This window comes from Thunnus albacares, chromosome 3, assembly GCF_914725855.1.
Source record: "Thunnus albacares chromosome 3, fThuAlb1.1, whole genome shotgun sequence".
NCBI classification, from domain to species: Eukaryota; Metazoa; Chordata; class Actinopteri; order Scombriformes; family Scombridae; genus Thunnus; species Thunnus albacares.
In genome coordinates, this window is record NC_058108.1 from 24,128,096 (window position 1) to 24,151,634 (window position 23,539).

At 38.4% G+C, this 23,539-nt stretch overlaps 1 protein-coding gene across 6 annotated transcripts in view; it reads right to left on the reverse strand.

The window, feature by feature from the left end:
- The window catches only part of inpp4b (inositol polyphosphate-4-phosphatase type II B), a 151,670-nt gene that overhangs the window by 41,045 nt on the left and 87,086 nt on the right, over window positions 1-23,539 (reverse strand). For all 6 annotated transcript variants that reach the window (XM_044347177.1, XM_044347180.1, XM_044347178.1 and 3 more), the window contains 3 exons: window positions 21,889-22,019; window positions 6,006-6,110; window positions 2,122-2,233 (listed from right to left, as the gene is read on the reverse strand). In XM_044347177.1, coding sequence (XP_044203112.1) covers window positions 2,122-2,233; window positions 6,006-6,110; window positions 21,889-22,019 — 348 coding nt within the window. The remainder of the gene's footprint in view (window positions 1-2,121; window positions 2,234-6,005; window positions 6,111-21,888; window positions 22,020-23,539) is intronic.

Genomic DNA, 23,539 nt, shown 5'->3' on the forward strand with positions numbered 1-23,539 from the left:
TGAGGTTGCAGATTACAACAACCTGAATAGCCCCCTACTCCCCCTCCCCTTCAAAGCATGTAGGGAAACCTACGGTGGTCGCGAAAAATGCGAAAGGCCCTCTCTAGAGCCAGTGTTTGGTTTGTCCATTCTGAGCAACTGTAGAAACATGGAGGTCTTCGTAGAAGAGGACCTGCTCCTTATGCAGATATAAAGGGCTCATTCTAAGGTAAAGAAAACACAGCTATTCTCATTTTCAGGTGATTTATACACTAGATGCCACTAAATTCTACACACTGCGCCTTTAAGTGATTCAGCTGGACTACAGTATTTCACATTCGCACACAACAAAAAAACCTCATCAGGTCCTTCTAGGCTAAATATTTGGTCAGGCATTTAGTGTATGCAAAACAAAAGCAAATTAAACAATGAAATAATGAATGTCCTTCAATGGTAAACACACACCTCTGTTACAATGGCCACTTCGAATATTCTCTGAAATCACAGAGAAACAGCATTTATTCCCATTTCTGACGTTGACTGACAAATGACTGCATTTCAGGTCAAACATGGATAAGGCTCAGTGCAGGCCGTAGTAAGTTAGCCAGGCGGAAAATTGGAAAATTTAAGCTACAGTGAGTCATTAGCTAAGTCAAATATGAAACAAAAAGCTCTGTCTCCCAGGAGAATTCTTTCTGAAGTCTAATCTCTCATTCAAAGAAAATGATTTCACTTCAGTGGATTCTCGAAAATATGCCAACCTTATCATAGTTCATGCTAGCAGATAAAACTGACCATCTTCAGCAAATTCACTTGTGCATTTTGGCGTAAAGAAGTTCTTTCTTTCTTTCTTTTTTTATCAGCACAGACCCCAAACTATTTTCCTGCATCAACTTATCCACTTTATACCCTCACCTCACCCCTCTCCATCTTGCCTCTCTTCCCCTCTTTCTTGAGCTGCAAACTCTGTAACTAATTGGATCTGGCATGGTCTGTAATGACTTTGCACTCTATGGGGAGCTTTGGGAAAAATCACCCTTCATTTCTTCTGGCATCACTCAAGTGACCACATACTGAATTCCAGTGACAGATACTGCTGATCTCAGGTACGAGGAAGTTATATGGATACAGTATGTTGCCCCAGGGTGCACCTGCGCATGGTGTTCTGTGTGTGTGTTTACGTTTATCTTTGTATCTTTGTGTGTATAATACAATCATAGTGGTATGGTCTCATTTCATTCGGTCAGCCTCGAGTGTTTGTGGAGCTAGCAGTGTCGGTCAGTAAGGGAAACACACAAAGCATATTTTTCCCATCAAGCAATCAAGCAGAGAGCTGGTACACAGCCACAGACTGAACTCAATCTAACAGAAAAACTCAATCTGAGAGACTCCCTGTTTGTCAGTGAGAACAAATCATAAAATATCTTTAGTTTGAGAACTGGTCTGAGCAGCGCCAGTACATAACTCAGTCTTCTTTTCTTTGAACAATATGATTTTTTAGGTTTAGGATTACATATGAAATATTTAGGAGTGATCACAACTTTGATTATTGTTGGCTAGTTTGGGAGTCATTTTTAATGGATTGCTGTTTAAGTACACTACATGCATCTCATAATTTCTGTTGTTACACTGTTATCACCATTCATCACGTCAGCTGAGACATTTCCCAATTTTTCACAGAAAGTTGATCTGACCATTTGGTTTTGAATTAAACTGCATTGTAAGAATGAGCTCCAGCTTGCAGCTGGGAGGTTTTAACAAAATGTGTGGCTCTTCAGTGAGAAGTTACAACTTCAGGAGAAGGAAAAAAAAAGCTTGCCAGGAAAAAGAACCAATACAGAGGAACTTCTGACTCAACAAACCTTTTCCATCATGCCTGTTGCCTCCAGTCAAATTGAGCTGTCAGAAGCAGTGGAGCTCCAGTCTAAATTCAGCACAGCCTGGCTGTAAGTAACTGTATGGGGCTGGGAAAATCAAGTCCATAGTTCCAGGGACAAAATTTTCTGTCACTATCAATTATTCCCAAGTTAAATTATTTTGTCAATACAAGCCTGTTACCATCTCAGCATGTGTTCTGTATTAAATCATTCATGTTCTTCTCTGCCTCCATATTGTAAGTGTTTGCTAAGTGTTTTTTCCTACCTTTTTTTCTCTGCTTCATATCTGCTAAGGAGACGCTGCAGACCACCACTACACTTGAAGCCCTGGAAGTGGGCAGCAGGAGCACCGACAGTGACAATGTCATAGAATGCATCTGTAAAGAGAGGAAATAAGAGTTGATAGGATTTTACAATGCTGAGCTGTATCATTCAGCACCAGGGAAACATCAACACTGGAAGACCTTGAGGTGAAAAAAGGGAATTCAAGAAAATTGATTATACCCTTCATAGTGTTCATAGTGTTTCCCTAATTAAAATACACTTAAATGAATTTGGTATTTTGCAAAAATATCCTCTACAGCAATTCCTCCAACAAGTGTTATATAAACAGTTAATGACACCTGGCAGGAGGAATGATTCAGTATTTATGAATATGCCATGCAGATGTTCCAGACACATTTAAATGCAAAAGTTACACGGTGGGGGTTTCCACCAACATACAGAGATGGCATGATGTAATAAATACACACATGCACAAACTATTTTCACCCACAGATACTTCATATGCATGTGCACAAAGTGGCATGACACTATTCTGCACTCTGTTAGTGCATTTTCTTTGAGGCATAGATAGATATTTGAGAATGATTTATATTGTGTCCGTATCACGCTATTGCTATTCCTCCCTCTCCAGCTATCGTTTGGTCTCAGCGTAGCGTTGGTCCCATGTTGAACCAGAAGGACGGCCAATGTCACAGCGCCTCATTCCAATTTGCACACTGCCGTCAAAAGTAAATAAACACTTCACAGACGGCTAGGCGGGCACAGAGGTGCTTAGAACAGGCCTTGTTTTGAATGAGTAATGGATGAGGCTGACAATTAAATCAGAAAAACAGGGAGGAGGGAAAGGGGGTGCAAGGGGGATTATGGGGGTGAATATTTTGGTGTGGTTTAGTGCCAGGTCAGTTAATGAACACCCCTGGGAAAGCAACAGTGCAAAGCTTCTACCACAGGAAACACTGCTTGAAAAATTGTTGAAAATAGAAATTAATGACACAATACAGCTCCGAGTGTTGCCACAGAGATGTGAATGACAGTGTGGCCAACAGACTCCCGTCCCCTAACAACACCACAATAGACCAATAGTGGTTTGATGTGGGGGCTTTGCTTCAACCCACTGCTTCTTCCATTAATTATCCCTGTGCCTGTCCGCAACACTTTTGGCCCCTGGAGTTTTCAGATGTCCAAGTTCCCTTAATTGGTTCTCCCACAGCAGAAGTAAACTGAAATACAATGGCGGGTTTCAGAACATCAAGCACAATGACCAATTTGAGCTTGATTTGCCTGCTCTTCCTCTCACACAGTCCTTTCCCAATAAACCAACAGCAGAACAAGCTGTTTAAGTACTGAGTGGACAGTTGGTTTCTAAAAGAGGAAATTGATTGTGGCAGTCGAGATGAGTGGTTATAATTTAAACTTAAACCACCGCACAATCCTGTTAAACAATGACAAAACATCCTTTTACGTGACCCAAATGAATACTGAACAATGATTTCTGTTCATTTTTGCCAAGTTGAGCTTTTTAAGCTGGAAATATTTTTCAGTTGTCATTTTGGAGACTGAAGACAGCCATTCTCAGCAAAACAAAATGAAGACTGTCTTGGGTTCAAAGTAGTTTTTCAGTTTTTTCTTTTCTTATTCGATGAACAATACACAAAATGATGATAAATGGTTTAGCATTGTTCAGTGAATTGCATAGCTTAACTCAAGGAAATGCATCACTTCAGAAAATCAAATGGAACAATAGAGCATTTGACTACTATTGGAAACTGAAACTCAGCTCCAATGTTTCCTTTACCTGATTGATTGCAATAATTTATTCCATGTGTTGTTTTTACTTTTTAAATAGAACAAAATGTGCAACTTTATTGCAATCCACTATCAAACAAGACTACTGTAAGGTTCATGCAGTAAATGAATTAAGACTAGAAAATACAGTAGCCTCATATTCAGAATAAATGGGAATTTTGTTACGACCTTCTTGTAAGCTGTTTACTGTGGGGGGAGGCTTTGATTTTTGCCTACAGGTGCCGGTGTCCTCAGCAGACCTGCTAGGAGGTGAGAAGGCATGCAGGGTTTTTTCTCTCTCAAGCTCTCTTTTTTTCATTTGTTACACAACTAATCATTTCACTTTTATTGTTTACAACCAAGTGCAACACTATGAATGCCTTCCAGGAGAGACTGTCTAAAAATTTGCACTGCTATCCCCATATTTAAACTCTCTATGAACGCTGGCTTTTCTTGCCACCTTCAGAACAACTATAAACACTTTTTCCTTCCGACGTGGTCAGATGACATGTCATATAAACAAGTTCTGTTCTAGCGCAACTCACCCTAACCAGTCACTGTCAGACGGTCACTGATGTTTATGACATGTAATAAAGGTCCCTGGCCAGAATAAACCCAGGAAACAAAATCCTTGGATACACTGATACATAAAAGATGATATGGATAGATGTTTGTGTACATTGATACAGTATATACATTTAGTTCATGGATAAAACTGTGGGTTTTGTTGACAGTCTATGGTTTGGATCTTACACCCGGTGAAACCGTCATTCATCATGCTGGGCTGAGCAGCCATCCATTAGGGGAGCTTTCTTTTTATAGATGACTACTGTACCATGATATATAGTATACACAGTATCTATATATGTATATATATCATGGATGATTGCTCAGTATGATGAATGGCTCATGTTAAATCTCATCTTGAATGATTTTCTACACACAGCATGTATCTGGTGATGATGTCTCTTTTCATGATACCATACACATTTAACTGACTTTTATGTAGGAAGATGCACCACATGTTTAAGATACTAATAAGAAATAAGGGGAGAAGCCCTATAGGCTAAAAGTGCATTCAGTGAAACATTCAATGGACTGAGGTTGATATAATTTTTAAAGATTTACTTTATTTGCGTGATACAGATCATAACTTGACTATGCTGTTTATATACTCTTTGGAATCACTGCTTTTTTATATTTTGTAGATTTCTTTATTAACATCATGAAGCCGAGTGTGTATAACTTCAGGTACTCTGGGACCTACTGTATATGGAGTTTACACACTCAGACACATCAGTTGAAGCACCACAGTCTGGAACTGAGTCAAGGTATGAATTGGGCCCACAGAGGGTAATTATCACAGTGTCTATCAATCTATTGACAAACACCTTTAAGGCTTGCTCTATCTTGATTTCCCCCCTTTTCCTGCCTTAGACAGAACAAGACAGTGGCAGGGTTGTATGATGTCTTGATTTAACTTATTTAATTTGTCATCCCTGATGTCTTCACTGAAGTAACTACAGTTTATGTCAACGTTTGTCTGTCTTCAACTTCCCATCAATCATCTAGTGTATAGTTGAAATGGAGCCCACTCATAGATAGCCAGGCAGCAGTTAGTCACCTTAATACACAGAGACAGTTCCAGGGCAATAACAGCCCCTGCCAGCTAGAGAGCAGTGGTGGAGGTGACAGCCTAGTCTTTCTCTACGAAAAAACGCAAAGGGCCTAATTAGCGATTTATCTATCTTTCGCAGGCCAAGTTAATTCTCACCTTTCAGCTTTGGTGATGACCTAGAACTACACTGTCTGAGCCCTCTGAGCATCTCTGACAGATGGAGGAGTGAGGCATAGAAAGACAACAGCAGGTGAAAACCACAGCAGCTTCAGCTTATATAAATCAAATGAAACTGCCTTCCCACAGTGCCTGCTCGTTTTATTCAGAAGTTGCACTGTACATTACAAGTGGACCAATGATTCAGGTCAAATAGCGCTTTTCTCTACTTAACAAACTTGTTTTTGAGTAGGTCTGGAAACACTTTCAAGTGTAATAATAAGTCTTAGATTGTAGCGTAATACCTGTTTTTCTGGGGCACGTCACCCTCATCCTCTGGGTGTGCAGGTTTATTGGGATGAACTCCAGAGATTTCTGGGCTTTGCAGCAGCTTGGCTTGAATGAACGACCTGAAGAAACAGAAACACAGGTATATGTCATATTGTCATAAAACATAACTGTGTTGGTGGAGATTTTCAAGACAAGTACATTCCTATGATAGCCTCTTGTTTTAGAAAAAAACTCTTACCATCTGCTATAACTACACTGTGATCTCTTCAACATGCCTTCTTTATATTGCTTTTCTCTTTATTACTTTGTTTATGTGCTTATGTGTTTATTTAGTGAGGTAATGACAGACAAAGAGATTAGCAAATGTTAGGTAATGAATTGGATTGATGTTCAAATGTTCTCTTTGATTTTCCAATGAAAAGAAAACCCTTGTGCTACTAAATGACTTGACACCCATCTAATGAACAACTGACTGGCAAAAGGGAATACATAGCTCCGATTTAAAGTCCATTTAAGTTAGAGGTTGTAGAAGTAGCTCCGGTGCACATTTAATTACAAATTGTACATGTGTGGAGTTTTTCACAACTTGATTGCCACAGTATTCCAATTAAAATGGTGGCAAAGAAGGTATGAAACTGGATTATTATTTTCATTCTTCTCCAGTGAATGGTCGGTTAATAAGTATGCCTTTAGAATATTCCAAAACAAAGTACTTTTCAACCTAAATTTCAAAGCAGTAAAACCCTCACTCCCCAACCATTTTCCCAAAGAAAGCTTAATTGTAACATAAAATGTCACACATTACACAAGCAATATTTAAAACAGTAAGTTACAAATCATTTTTTGTTGAAGTGTTATGTTTACAACCATGTTAAACAAGCCATTCTACTTTTAAGTGACCATACAACATTATTTAACTATCTACATACTGTATATCAAACACAGAGGTATCAATAAAAGAACAACATGCATCTCAAATGTAGATCATTACAATCTACTGCTTATAATATCCACTGATGTGCAGTGTTATCCTTTAAACAAATGATTTCATGCCCTTTGCAGCCTCCACTTTGTTCAAAATGTCCAATTAGAGTCACGTGGGACCGCTGACCAAGACGGTTGCTCAGAACTACTCTCCCGAAAAATCACTCAATTTGGTCCTAATTCGATAGAAATCTCCACTACAATTAAGAATAACACTGAGTGAAAAGGTGAAGAAGCATTGTGCAGGTAACTTAACCCACATTTAAAATTGTGTGATAAAACCAAGGAGATGGCAACGTCGAGCTCCAAACCAAGATTTGCTAAACAAGGCATTCGCTATGCTAATACGGCTAGTGGCGCACCAGCTATCGCTACAAATGTACTGACAGAGCTTCAAGCAACTCTCCAAAAGGCCACTTTATTGTTATTGTTTCAGAGTTGGTTTATTTTATTGTAATTATGAGAATGTGTGCAACAGCTTATTGCACAGGGAAGAGAATTGTGTTTAAGTTGGACAGCACAGAAACGTATTCATAATTAGGTTAGATCTATTTGTCTTCCACTGTTTAAAGCTCCTTTATGTAAAACACAAAATATTGTTTATGGCTAAGTATGTAAGGATACTTTCTTTGAATATTAATAGTGTAAAGGACCCGGTTAAAGAGGAGGAAATGTTTAAGTTATCTAAACTCTCAAAGACCGATTTGGCATTTATCCAAGAAACTCACCTGGTTGACTCAGAGGTGGTTAAACTTAAAAGAGATTGGGTTGGGCAGGTATTCTATAGCTCATTCAACAGTAAGAAGCATGGGGTGGCAATTTTTGTTCATAAGAAATTGAATTTTGTATTATTAAAATAACAAAGATGAGGCAGGGAAACTCATCTGTGTGGAGGTCATAATCAAGTTAAATATATGTAATCTATATGCTCCCAATACAGAGGATGCTAATTTTTTCATAAAGTGAATAAATTACAAGGGGGCATTATTGATGGACATACAGTGATGGGTGGAGACTTTAACCAAATTCAGGATAGTGTCCTAGATTGAGCAACCTATAATAACAGTATACCTAAGGATAGACTGGCAATATATCTACTCATGAAAGATCTAGGTTTAGTGGACATTTGGAGATTAATTAACCCTAGAGAAAAGGAGTACACTTTTTACTCTCATAAGCATAAATCCCACTCAAGAATAGATTATTTTTTAATATCTAAAAGTATGATTGAATCTAATGACAAATGCAAAATTGGTGTTATTCCTCTCATAGATCATGCAACAGTGGAACTTTGTCTACCAGCAAAAACAGACTATCAAAAGAAATACATGGAGACTGAATTAATCTCTATTTCAAGACTCAATATTTAACCAATTATTGTCTCAGGACCTTAAGAGATTTTTTGAAATGATTGGTACAGTCTGGGAGGCATCTAAAGCATTTATAAGGGGTACTATTATAGCATACTCTAGTAAAAAGAGAAAGCACTGAGAAGTTGAGAAAATTGGAATCTCAGCTAAAGGAAAAAGAAAAGCAACTGGCAAATCGTTATAGTGACCCATTACTTAAATAAGTGAGTGCTTTGACATTTGATTTAAATGAGATTTATAACAATACTGAATATGCTCTGTATGGATTGAAAACCAATTTCTATGAAAATGGGAGGAAAAAAATTAGACATACTATTGGCAGGACAGCTCAAACAAAAAGAGGCCTGCTATGTAATTCCTGGTATTAAAAATGAAAAGGGAGAGGTAGTCACTAATATAATGGATATCAATCAGGTGTTTCAAAACTTTTATTCAAAACTCTATACTTCAGAGACAGGCTTAGACCCAGACAAGCTGAATGCATTTTTTTCTAAAATCAATATTACTAAGATGTCTTCAGATCAAGTGGAGGAGTTGGATGCCCCCATTTTGGAATCAGAAGTTAGAGCAGCGATTCAATACATGAAACCCTGAAAATCTCCAGGATTACATGGCTTCCCAGCGGAGTATTCTAAAAAACACATTGATACGTGGGCACGTATTTTAACTTAGTTTATTCAGAGTCAATTTCACAAGGGCAGCTTCCAAACACATTTAATGAGTCTCTAATATCATTGATCTTCAAAAAGTATGAGGATCCATTCGATCCAGGTAGTTTTCAGCCTGTCAGTTTAGTCAGTGTGGATTGTAAAGTGCTTACTGAAGTCCTGGCAATAAGGCTTGAGAATATTTTACCAAATATTATTCATGAAGACCAGGTAGGGTTTGTGAAGGGGAGGTCATCCTCAGACAACCTCAGACGGTTGCTCCATCTTATATGGATGAGCTGTCAAGAAAGCACCCCAGTAGCAGCCTTCTCCCTTGACGCGGAGAAAGCATTTGATAGGGTAGAGTGGGGTTTTTTAATACATGTCTTGGAAGCTTTTGGTTTTGGGTTGGGATTTATCAACTGGATTAATATGATCAATACCAGGGGTCACAAACCTTTTTGAGACTGAGAGCTACCTGAAGAGTAGAGAGTAATATGGAGGGCTACTTGTTTGATATAATCTTCCCAAATACTATGAATTTCCTTGGTTTATCTTTAGATACTGAATATTATGCATTTAATAGACTACATATATTAGAAGACTGTTTGTCTATGTTCACTGATTACTGTTAATGATTACTCAAAAGCATTATTAATAATGTTTTACCAAGTGATCATAGGAAAACAACCATGCAAGTTTATTGATTTGTCTGTTAATCTCAACATTTGAAAGACATACAATATCAAATTTGTCATATTTCTGTACAATAATTTGGAGTTTAAAGTTCCTAAACTCCTTTTTTGATGTTTAAAAAGAAAACACCTGTAAACACCTGATGGGTCTGTAAAGGTCTTTTAGTGGGAAGCTTGGCATTGCATACTGATCACAAGTCCACTGCAATCAGGGGTATAACTTGACACTGCAACTGATTGAATCTTCTAGATTTGCATCAGCAAGGCGTGTTCTGTGTTTGTTCTTAATGAAGTTCACATCAGAAAAGGCTGATTCACACAAATAGGTTGAATGAAAAAGACAGGCAACTTTCATAGCTGCTGTGCATACAATATTTGTACTTTTCTGGGTCCACAAGGCACCAAAAGTTTGATGAGCCCTGATGGGCTTTGAGGTGAATGTCGCTTTGCAACGTGAGAATTTCCATCTCTACCTCACCAGCATCCAAGTTGAATGCTGCACTTAGTTGCTCAGCAATGCATCTCATGTCCACTTCCATGAAAGGATTTGAAATGAATGACACACCTGACTCCAGCTTATCAAAGTCCCAGAACCTGTCAAACTCTTGCCCAAATCTATTTATGAGTTGAGAGTACTTTTCTGCAGCCCTGTCCAAGGCCCCAGATTCAGAAGCATTGTCATTCAGCATGGACTGCACAGAGGGAAAGTGCAGCAGTTTCTTTCCCTGTAAATGCTATGAGAAAATGTCCATCTTTAAATGTGTTTACAGCATTGATCATGTCAGAGACAGTCTTAACTTTGCCTTGCAGCTCACAGTTCAAATGGTTCAGTTTCCCAGTAATGTCTGTTAGAAATGCAATGTCCAGTGTCCTGAAGCAATGAGGCGTCCTGAACTCTTTGATTTCACCCAAAACTTTAAAAAAAAGCTGCAAAACCCTCCCCCTGCTGAGCCATCGGATGTCAGTGTGTAGTAACAGGTTTAACATATTCAACTGACACCTTCTCCAACAGAACCTTGAATGACCTGTGTTGTTAAGCTTTGGAGCGGATGCTGTGTATGATTTTCACGACCGGAGTTATTACGTGATCAAAGCCCATCACTTCTGCACATATTGCCCGCTGGTGAATGATGCAGTGTTAATGTAGAAATTTGGGGAAATCTGGGTCACTTTTGCATTGTGAGACGAAGCCTGTCTGACGGCCGGTCAATGCGGGGGCACCATCTGTTGTCACACACACCAGCTTTTCCTCCTCGAAATACCCCTTCAATGCATCGTAGATATCAACCCCCTTGCTTTTTTCAGGGGCAGAAGTGTCAGGAGTTCCTCTTTTGTGAAGAAATCATAGAACACCATTCATACAAACACGACCAGCTGTGACGTACTGCTGGTGTCTATTGTCTCATCACACTGGATGCTCACATTTCGGTCCAGCTGCTCTGTCAAGTTCTTAGGCATAGCTGACACATACATTATACACACATATATAGTTGACTGGTGATCGTACTTGCCCCCAATTGGATGTCAGAGAGAGCGGAGATGATTTTGGGCCCATTCTTTTCGTCTTTGAAAAAGGTGTTTGGGATTACCTTCATTGCTCCTTTCAGTACATTGCCATCTGAAAAAGGTTTCTTGTTCTTTGTCAAAAAATGTGCAGCTCTAAACAAATCTTCCATCGCTGCTTGGGATTCTTTCACTGGCCTAGTGAAAAAAAATTGCTGTTTGCCCAAAGCAGCCTTCAAGTCACAGGTTTTTTTCTACCTGTAATGTGCTGCCTGGGGGGTAGCTAGCATTGAAGGTCTTGTGGCATGTACTGAAGTGCCTTTCTAAATTGTGCCGCTTTGTCATTGCCACAATTGCTCTGCAAATGAGACTTACACTTTCTTCTTTCACTGTTGTGACTTAGACAGATTCTGTGGTGGTCGCTTTTAACCCAGACAGGGTCAAAGACGGGGTCGAAGTGGGTCAAAGTTATAAATTATACATACATAGTAAATTGATGCTTTTAGAATGTTATAAGGAATGATGAAGTAGTTGTTTTCTACATCAATGCAAGTGTTATTGAAAAAAAAGAATTTAGGCAATCTTTAGTCCAAGCTCTACTGCTGACTCATGCTATTTTTAGAGCTTCCCAACGGGCGACTCATTGGCGCTCATGGACACCATGTTGGCTACCCATGACCAATCCGCAAATGCCCCCCTATATATACAGATGTATATGTATATAAATGACAAAAAAAAACAAAACAATAAAAATTTCTGCTAAACGATACTTTGTGGATTACAGTTAAACTCAAAATCACAATCTGACACTCCATGTTGGCTGCTCAAATCTAAAATATGTAAATAGGGTGAATGAGCCTCTTTGAGATGAGGCTAAGCTTTCAATAACAATCAAGCAATAGAAGCAATATCGAAGTGTGTGTGTGTGCCAGAAGAGGTAATTCACTTAAAATGAAGGTACTGGGAACAGGTACAGAAGACCAAAAAGACAAACAAAAACTCTCATATCACCAAACTTTCATAACCAAGTTTGGCATTAAAACTTTTAATTAAATTCTCTTTTAAGACACAAGAATTTGAATTTCCTTTCTAATGCATGAAGCTCAAGTTATAAAACAAGTAAAAATTATTCTAGTCAAAGTTCAGTACATTTTTTTCAGCTCAGATGTCACAAGTTATTTGGTCACAGAGGAGAGTGATGGTGGTAGGTGTAGAACATACTGATGTAATTCATAAAACTGAATTGCAATGTAATAACTATTATAAATGAGTTTCATAGAAGTGTGTTGCTATGCAAATAAGTCTGCTAGAGGAGTCGCATCTGTTCATTGTCATTATAAAAGAAGTATTTTCATAACTAACTGTCGTATTAGGCCTATCAAAGATGTTTGACTTGCTGGTAAAGCACTGCTTAGACTTTTAGATTCTGTGGTGCTTTGTTGATGTTAAATTTCAATGCTTTTTTTGTTGTTAGAACATCACAGTAGTAATCAACAAGATTTGTAGGTTTTGACAATATATAGTTTTTGATAAAATGTGATATTTGGCAGCGTTTTGATCACAGCAATTACTTGACACTGACGCAACATTTCAGTGCCGTGACATCTTTTCCTTGAATTGTCTGTTGATAAAGTTTAAATATCTGTCGACAATGGTCTTAAGTCTTCTGTCTGCTAACAAAGACTGGGGCCTATCATGATATCCACCCAGTTTTGTTTTTGTTTTTTTTTCCAGACAACCTGCTTTTGCTGATGTGGGAAACACATCATCAAATTCCTTTGAACCAGAGGAAGTGAGTTTTTTTTCCCCAGGAAAGACCTACCAGGACAACGAAAAAACTCTCATGACCTGTGTGTGAGAGGTGGTACAGTATTGTTTGGATAGGTGTAGCAGAGTGGGGTTTTTGTACTGTAGCTCATATTGTATGTTCACTGCAGCATAATGACAAAAAAAGACAAAGTACAGTAGACCTTTAAGTATTCATATTTTCCAGCTCTTCTGTCTGACATGTGCCATAACTCTGCTTTGTGCTGAGAAGAACTTAAGTCCATCCGGTTCATTAATTACGCTCAAGGCAACAGACCTGTATGCACCAATCAGAGCCTCAGTATGACAGAAGATCTATGTTCACACAAAATGTAGATAAGAAAACCTTTTACCTGCCACAGATTTTTAACATCATTTTGCAGGTTGGCCAAACATGAAAACAAATCCACTGCACCACCATTACTGTATATAATCCTGGAATCGCTAACCCACTCAAGCTGAAATGTGTTTCCTCAGAAACACTTACGACTCAGCTGGAACTGACAGCGATGTGGCTTATTGTTTTCAAGCACTGAAAATCAATTATGTCTTCTTACTAAAGGTGGTAACAGATTTGCTGCCACTATCAAAGTGCGAATATAAACAGATGTCATTTCTAACCACTGACTGTACAATCTGTGTGCTAAATATAGTGAAACCAGCGCTTAAGCTCCACATGTAGAAATGTGTAGTCGAGAAAAGTAACATTATTAAGTGCCAGAGAAACATTTAGACATTCAATTCATAATACCAAGGATGCCTCTCTGCTCTTAGCACATCTGATGTCCACGAAATTTCAGCTGGTTCACTCTTAAGGCCAAGACATGCACACATTGTAGGACTAGGGATGTGATTATTTGCTTGAAAATCATTGACCCCAAATACTGTATGTACAATTTTATTCACTCTGTTACAATTAAACTGATAGCTCATCACATATCTGTGCTAGAAGGAGATTTTTTCCAAAGGTTAACATTCAAGTCAATGGCTAAGCTGTCATCCCTGCTCAGCAGGCTCTCACTGGCGGCTCTACAGCTCTGGGGACCAGGCTAATCGAGCTGGTGACCGTTGTAGGTTAGATGAATTAGTCATATCAAATCCCCATCTGTTTGCCCAGGTGGGCTGGCTATGTGACAGAAGGGCTAGATGCCAGCACTGACTAACATCTGGCCACTATCTCTTCTTTTAATCTTTCCTGTCATTTCTTTGCTCTCAGCCACTTTTCTCTTTACTCTTTTGATTCCTTCAGAAGGCGACCAACCAATTTCCTATGCTTTTAGACACTCCTGTCTGGGTGCCTGAGGACAAGCTGAGGAGAAAAAAAAAAACAAGATTACAAACTACAGCAACCAGCACTGGAAACACAGTGGCTTGTAAGTGAGGTCTGTCAGATCAGTGTAGGTCTGTTTAAGCATGTAAATGGTTTCATCTTCATGGCCCTGTGGCGCTGAGAGCACAGCAGGCTTTTTTAATCAATCCACAGTTAGATATGTACTAGATATAGTGGAGGATTGGAGACATGCTGCGTGAGCAGTGGAATCACAGAAGTGTGAACTGGAGAAGTGAATCATATCTGACAATGCATTTTTAAAAACTTTTTCTAATTCATTATTTTTAAGGGTTTTTCTTCATTATTACTACTTTTAATGGTAGTAACCTGCAAACTAGCAGTAGAATGTCTCTGAACACCATAGCTGAACGTCTTTACCTGGGGGGCAACACACTGCAGAGATTACTGTTCTAATATAGATATTACAGAGAGAAAGTAAGATATGAGTTATCATATCTTGCTGTCTGTACAATAACTAACTTTACTGCCAGCAACACAGATACATGACACTGCCTTAATCTACAATACGTAGCTCTGGGCCTTAAGTTGGAGCTTTAGCGAAAGTTCAGTCAGGAAGACTATCTTTTGCATGCATAGGCCTGTAGTTATATTTCTCATTTTATCCTGTCATTCACATCTCTGACGCATGCTCACTCATAATTTCCCTCACTGTCATTGTCTGGGGCTGTCAATTGAGCTATCAGCTGTTCACATCTATCCAACAGCATAATGACACACCTCCATTGTTGGCCTATCATCTTGCTGCTGTCCTTTTAAGTATGTTTCTCTCTTTGCCTTATGCGCATTCATGCTGCTGTGTTGTGCACCCCTCCATCTCCCCATCACCGCCTAGTATTTGCAGATTCATCAGTTTCGTCACTTCATCAGCCTCATCAGCCTTATCAGTCTCAGCAGAAGTCATCAGCCACCGTCACTTCCTGTGTCTGGACTCCACAGGGGGATTTATTATGCTGCTGCTCAGGGCTGATGCCCCTCGATTAAAAATCTCCCTGTAGAGTCGAAGCGCCAAAGACTTTCTTGACCATGACTTAATTACCACTACATCATCTGTTAAAATAAACAATTATCTTTACTTCATTCATTATGTCTCTTCTGATTGAACTGTAGTTATCACATAAATGGAGTTTAAGGATAACTGAATTTGTGCAGAGAAGTGCCAGAAGTATAGGAAGTCCAATAAACACCCCACTAACAGGAGAACGTCTGTGCCTTTAATTCGCCAGCTGGTAAACAATGAGAAGGGATGATTAATTTATGAAAGGAATAAAGTTATTAGAGCATCTGAAGTGTTCACTGAGGTCAGCTCATCATTAAAAATGGATAAAATGGGTTCAGAAGGGTGCTGAACCTGAACATGGCAACTCTGCCTCTCTGCTTCTCCTTCTCCTCTTCTAATTTAAGTTTTTCTACAACTTATTGTTTTTATTTTCTTTCTTACAAATAAATGAAATAAGAGAAAAATTAAGAAAATCCTACATCTGACCCACGAAATGTACACAGACCACTGATTCTTCTTTTGCACATGAAAATCCTCCTGACTCGGGATTGACCTTAAATTATACGAGCATTAGAGTCAGCCTCTAATTAATATAAATGCGCAAATAATCCTATTTAAGGGCAGCAATCCTCAGAGACATGTGCAAACCAGCGAATCATGGCTATTTTCAAAAAATAATTAGCTAGAAATAGAAAGAAAGGTGTTTTTGCAGAATATTATGATGTCACAGTGAAGTTGACCATTGACCTTTTGGATATACAATATCATCACTTCATCATTTGTGACCTCACGTTTTGTGAGGTCACAGTGACCTTGACCTTTGACCACCAAAATCTAATCATTTCATCCTTGAGTCCAAGTGGATGTATGTGCCAAATTTGAGGAAATCCCCTCAAGGTGTTCCTGAGATGTCGCATTCACAAGAGAATGGGATGGACAAATCGAAAACATAATACCTCCAGCCACGGTTGTCACTGGTGAGGAGGCATAAAATTGCAGAAAATTGTAACTCCACAGTGGGGGAATATTTTATCCATGAATTTTCTTTTGTGATTTAAAGACCTACGGATCTACATAAAATATATAAATTATAATGATGTGAAGACATCCCAACTATATTTAGTTCTTACAAAATACTGACAGATTCCCTCAAAGTATTAATTTGTTTTTACATAAAAGTTAAGAACAATTACACCTGCTAATTTTTTTTATCTTCTCTTCTGACTGAAGACACTCAGTACACTTATTTTTCACCATTTGTTTAATCTTAGTCATTATCTACTCATTGTAACCTCTGTCTCTGCTCAGCTACTGTTTCACTCTCAAACCTCCTCCTCACTCTCTCTTTTTGTCTCTACGCTCCATCTTTTTTTAATCATATAAGGTATCAATAATTAATCTGCAGCGGCTTGCCCACCCAACTTGTTTAGCAATGTGTGTCATCCTGTTAATTTAAGTTAATGCAGGACTGAATTAGAGTGGCGAGTTGAGCATGGGCTCCTCCATGTACTGCAGCATCTGGGCCACACAAGGGACTTGTCAGGAACCATAATGACCAACGCCACATTATCCATTCCCCTCGTTCTCAACCTCCTCCCTCAGAGCCCAGACAGACATCACACAGGCTTAGCTAACATCATCTGCTAACATGGGGGAAGCAAAACGCAACAGAGACAAATATCTCATTATGGAGATAAGAGTAAATCGGAGTAAAATTAATCACTAGCCATAATGGTCATACGTCCATAGTGAGTTAAAATATGCATGGGAACAGATTATGCAGAGAGGAAGAAACAAATCCGGAGTGATTGGTCAGTTTATCATCTTTATAATGTCTGTTCCGTTATTTCTGATTTTCATTAGTAACATTAGTGAGTTTAGTTGAGGACAGAGGCAAATACCAAAGTCTTACAAATCCCAATAACATCTATTATTTTTCACTATAATGTGCGTCTGTGTCTTGGTGGACTTGTGCATGTATAAGAACAATACCTGCTGTATATAGAGTATAGTATATACTGTGCATAGTCTGTTTATATGTAGTAGTGTTTTATCCTGCTTTTGAGTAATGAAACTAAACACAGCAAATACATTTACATAATTCTAAATATATTTTAAACACCTCATCATCACTGGCATTCTGTGGCATAATCACATGTCCAAATTTTCCTTGCTGAATGTCATTGGCAAATGAAAAACAGCCCAATTACTTTCTGTGTTCACATTAGAGCTAACTGCGTAGATTAATTTCATTATGTAAAACATTTGCAAAAAGTGTGCAAAAACATTTGCATACTAAGTAGAACACTAAATATTTGTAAATGAGATGCAAGACTCATGTTTTTGTTTGCACATAGAGATTTGTATGAGTTTTTAGGTGCACTGCACAATGTTTATTCTAACAAAACACAAAAGAGCTCATGGGCACACAATTTTCATCTGCCTCTGATGAAACCTGTGTTGCTATAATAATAATAAACTTTATTTGTATAGCACCTTTCCAAAACAAGGTTTACAAGGTGCTTTACAGTGAAAAAACAACAAAGAGGAATCATGAAAATTAAATCAAAGTTAATCATAAAAACAATAACAACAATAGCACCATCAATAGTGAAGTAAATAAAATAAAGCATGAAAACATAAACACTGTAATAAAACATAAAAAAAACTTAAAAAAGAAAAGAAGAAAAGATAAGATAGGTATGCTGGATTATGAACGTATGTTTTAAGAAGAGACTTAAATGAAGAGATAGACTTTACAATCCTAATCTCCTCTGGAAGGTTGTTACAAAGTCTGGGGGCCCTGATGGAAAACGCTCTGTCACCTGTGTTTTTTAGTCTGGATTTAGGAACCACCAGGAGAGCAGGAGTTGAGGACCTCAGGTCCTGTGACGGCATATGGGGAGTTAAAAGGTCAGAAATATAGCTTGGGGCCAAACCATTCTGGGCTTTAAAAGTAATAAGTAAAATTTTAAAATCAACTCTAATACTAACAGGCAGCCAGTGCAAAGATGAAAGAATAATGTGTAATGTGCTCTTGTTTTTTGATACCTGTTAAAATCCTGACGGCTGCATTTTGGATTAATTGTAGGGAGGAGAGAGACTTTTTGCTGCAGATGGAGAAAAGGGCTTTGCAATAATCTAGCCATGATGAAATAAAAGCATGAATGACTGCTTTTGGCAGACAGAAATGGCTTAACGTTAGAGCTTTTCTTAAGTCGAAAAAAACACGACTGTATGACGGATTTGATATGGCTGTTCAAAGTGAGGTTGCTGTCAAATAACACACCAAGGTTTCTACACTGCAGAGTAGTAAGACAAGAGTATGAGCCTAGTATGTTTGTAATTTGATTGACAGAGGAGTCAGTGCCAACTAGAAGTATCTCAGTCTTTTTTGAGTTGAGTTGAAGGAAATTATGAACCATCCATTTATGAATGTCCTCAAGACAGTTTATAAGTGAAGAAATTTCATTGAAGTTATTGGGGTCACAGCTGAGCCAACCCTGGGTATCGTCTGTGTAAAAATGGAAACTGATGTTGTGAGATCTTATGAGATGCCCCAAAGGCAGCATGTAAATGGTGAAGAGAATTGGGCCAAGCACCGAACCCTGAGGAACCCCACAATGCATCCTAGAGGTAGAAGACCTAGCAATACCAACACATAAAGTCCTTCCTGTTACTAATGGTTGCTAATGATTATTGATGATTACTAATGATTACTCAAAAGCAGGATGAAAACACATACTACATACAAACAGACTATGCATAGTACATAACATACTGTATATACAGTAGGCATTGTCCTTATACATGCACATGTCCACCAAGACACAGACTCACTTTAAAGTGAAAAACAATAGATGTTACGTATTTGTAAGACATTATCTGTCTCTGTTCACAACTAAACCCACTAAATTATTACTAATGATTATTAATGACACTATTGAAAATCAGAAATAACAGAACAGACATTAAAAAGATCATAAATTGACCAATCGCTCCGGATTTGTTTCCTCCCCTCTGCATAATCTGTTCCCATGCACATTTTAACTTGCTATGGACGTATGACCATTATGACTGTGATTAATTTTACTCTGATTTACTCTCATCTCCATAATGAGATATTTGTCTCTGTTGCTTTTTGCTTCCCTCAGCTGATGAGAGATGATGTTAGCTAAGCCTGTGTGATGTCTGCCTGGGCTCTGAGGGAGGAGGTTGAGGACGAGGGGAATGGATAATGTGGCGTTGGTCATTATGGTTCCTGACAAGTCCCTTGTGTGGCCCAGATGCTGCAGTACATGGAGGAGCCCATGCCCAACTCACCACTCTAATTCAGTCCTGCATTAACTTAAATTAACAGGATGACACACGTTGCTAAACAAGCTGGGTGGGCAAGCCGCTGCAGATTAATTATTGATACCTTATATGATTAAAGAAAGATGGAGTGTTTTTACCATTCAAGAGCCGTGACACTGATGCCCACCCATTGCTCTAAATGGGACAAGAGGATGGTGTGATCAGCTGTGTCAAGCGCTGCACTGAGATCTAGGAGCACTAAAATGGAGGGATGTCTGGTGTCAGCGCTTAAAAGCAAGTCATTCATGACCTTAAGCAGGGCAGTTTCTGTACTGCAGTGAGCTTTAAAAGCTGATTGGAAAGATTCAAACATAGAGTTATCATTCATAAAGGCTAAAAGTTAATTTGCAACAATCTTCTCCACGACTTTGGCTAAGAAAGGAAGTTTGTTGAAATCATTTTAATTGAGTCTGGGTTTCTTTAACAGGGCTTGAAAAAGAGCATTTTTGAAATAGTGGGGCACAGTACCAGAAGAAAGGGAACTATTTAAAATGTTCAGTGTAAAATTGTATTAAAAACTTGTCCAGAATATCCAGAGGACAGGAGGAAAGGTTCATTTTGTTGACAGTTTCCAACAGTGTAGGTTGAGAGACAAGGCTGAAGACATAAAAACAAGTATTAGGCCTAGCGGGTACACAAACTGACAGGGGATCTACGGGTGAGGTAATACTCCGAAAATGAGGGAGATCTTTTGAGTAAAAAAGTTTAAAAACTCATTGCAGGTTTCAGGAGTAGTGTCTACAGAGGGGATAGGGAAAGTATCAGTAGCACAATTTACCATGTTAAAAATCACCTTGGGATTAGAAATATTAGATTCAATGAGATGGGAAAAGTAGGCATGTCTAGAAATTGTACCCTCAGCATTAAAGCGCTTCATCAGAGCTTTAAGGTCCTCATGGTGGCCAGGGAGCTTTGACGCCTTCCACTGACACTCTGCTTTATAACATTTACGTTTTATTGTACGAATGTTTTCATTATCCATTGCTGGGACATGTGTTTAGTTTTCCTGGTTTTAAATGGTGCAGTTTCATCAAGAATGGAATTGCAGATGATGCTGAAATTAGTTAGATGCTCATCCACTGATAATAAGGACTCTATCTCACAAGGTTTAGTGTTAAAAGCTTTACTAAAATATTGGCAGAGGTAGAGTTAAAAACTTGAGACCCTAACTGTGTACGTAAGCTGCTAAAACAAGAAGGCAAAACCAAATTAAAACATATACACAATAGTGATCAGGAATACAAGGATCAGACCAAGTCAAGTCAGATAATGTAAGACCGTACGATAAAACATGATCAAGAGTATGGCCCCGACAATGACTGGGCCTAGTTGGTGAGTGAATAAATTAAAAGAATCAATCAGGGATAAAAATTCAGCACTTACTGTAGACTGATAGAGGTGCAGCAGACATGAATATTAAAATCACCTAGAATTAAAATCCTGTCATATCTGGGTAGGATTATTAGAATGAGAACTCTTTGACAGCAAGCAGATAAATGAAACAACCTCTTACTAAGCTTGCCATTGACATAAATCACCCAGAATCCGTCCTTCAGCTCAAAGTTGTCCTCTCTTTCTAGACTTAACCTATCAGGGTTTAGGGACACTGCAGTGTTTTGAGTTTGGCCAGGTCTGGCCGGATCTTTTACATTATAATAGTTCACATTACAGACATTACATTCTTACTCCTTTAATCACTCCCTTTGTGTCTCATCATTTAGGGAGGACACATTACAGTTAGGGACTAATTTCTCTGTTACCAATGCCAAATTTTTACCAAAAAATAAAAAATAAAATTTGAATTTTACTTCTGAAAATAGAGTTGGTTAATTGATGAAATATGTGGTGCCATCTGCAAGATATAGCCAGGCACTCCACTTTTACATTTTTATGGTGCAACAGTATATACAATGTTGCATTTCAATCCAGTGGACGGACAAAAGATTTTTTCTGTACATCCAAGGATAAACCATAATGAGAACAGCAAAAAAAAAAGATTTACATAAAACATGGACGATTATATCTGAACAAAGACATTCAAGAAAGCTACGGGACCAAGGACACTCCACACATCTCGGAACTATTTGTTTTGGTATGATTTTGAGTAAAACGCCTCTGTATGGGTGTGCATGAATGCATATGTGGACACAGGTAGGAATGTAACATTTAGAAGCATGTTCAGTCATACCAGTAATCTTGTCCAGTTCAGCCAAAGTCTCCTGGTAGGAGCTGATGATTCCTCCGTATCGTGTCATCACCTCCTTTCTTAAGTTGTCCCAGTGAGGAGAAAGCTCCCCCAACTCTCTCAGATCCTGCACCCTATAGATAAACACAGATCAATGAGGACCTTTATTTACCTTTATTTCATAGATAATAAACAGATCATCAATATATTCCACAAATCTGAAATGGGAAATGTTTCTTAATTTCAGCTAGACATAAGACAATATCATTTAAGGGAGAAAACTGAGTGATATTGAAATCCAACATCTAGTGCTGGGTTATGTCCATGCTTTCCAAAGTCCTTTCAAATTATCTAAATTTTCCACAAAGGGTATACAAAAATCAACAATCCTGGTAAACCACAGACTCAAGCTTGAACATACTGTACCAGACACACATGCACACACAATAACGTCCTGAAGCACTGTGTGCTGAGCCAGATAAACACATTTCAGAACCTCAGGCTAGTAGCTGGTGCCCACTTATCCACTCTGCCCTATCAAATTCCTCTCCTGCTTCTACCATTCTTCTACCATTACTTATATAATACACTGATTTGGTCTTTACTGGTGTCACTGGAGCGATTGGTTGACTGTCTTTCATTTAGCTGTGCCTGCAGCCTTAGGCCAAAATCATCTCAGCTCCATCTTTAGGAAAAAATATGGTGTGCGCATGCATGCATGTGTTTGTGTTGTGTGTGTGTGTGTGTGTGTGTGTGTATGGGGGGTGGGGGGGTTGGGTGGCTGGCTGATATCCTGCTAGAAAGTACAGCCTCTTTCATTGGTTCATCATTTGCATCTGAAAGGTAACATCAGATGGACAGATATTCAGAATTCAGCCCTCCAGCATCCATTGAAAAGTAAATTGCAGTGATATTATAGAAATTAGAGGTTGAAGGAGGTTCAATATAGTATTCAGGATAACAAATAAGCATTGGTTTCATGATAACGAGCCAATTTCAATGATTACCTCATACATTTTGTATACAGTATGTCTTAAAATGAAAAGCCGCATGTATAAATGCTTGTTGGTTAGATGTATTGTTAAGACCAGGCATAATTGTGTGAATGCATAATGTAGTAGTTATGTCTTTGTTGTAGTTCAACTACTACAACAAAGCATTAGGAGCTGATAGCCTCTCCAGAATATTTCCTGGTTTCCTCCAGGTAAGTAAATTATTTTTAGATTACTTTGAAGTATTTTCAATACACAGCAGAGAGTGATAGAAATGATGCCAGAGAGAGACAGAGACAAAAAAGAGGCAGAATCACATGAGATAAGAGTCAAGGTCATGGATACTGTATGACCAAACCCACAATGTTTCAAGGGTTGGTTGACCCAAATTACACGCATTAAAGAAAAAAAATGCTGTCAACAGTTTTAATGGGGACTTTTTTTTGTTAGAAAGTAGTTAAAATGAAAATTGTTCACAAAAGGTTCTGTGGATTATTGAGAGAATTGTTTCTGAAAAGAGATGTTGCAGATGATGATTTTACATTTTTTTCCTTTTTAGTTTTTTTTACAGCTGTGAGACAGAAATCCCAGAGATGAATATCTCCAAACCTGGGCAAATCAAGCTGAAATTATTTGCATGTGTAGACACCGCTAGAAGTAAA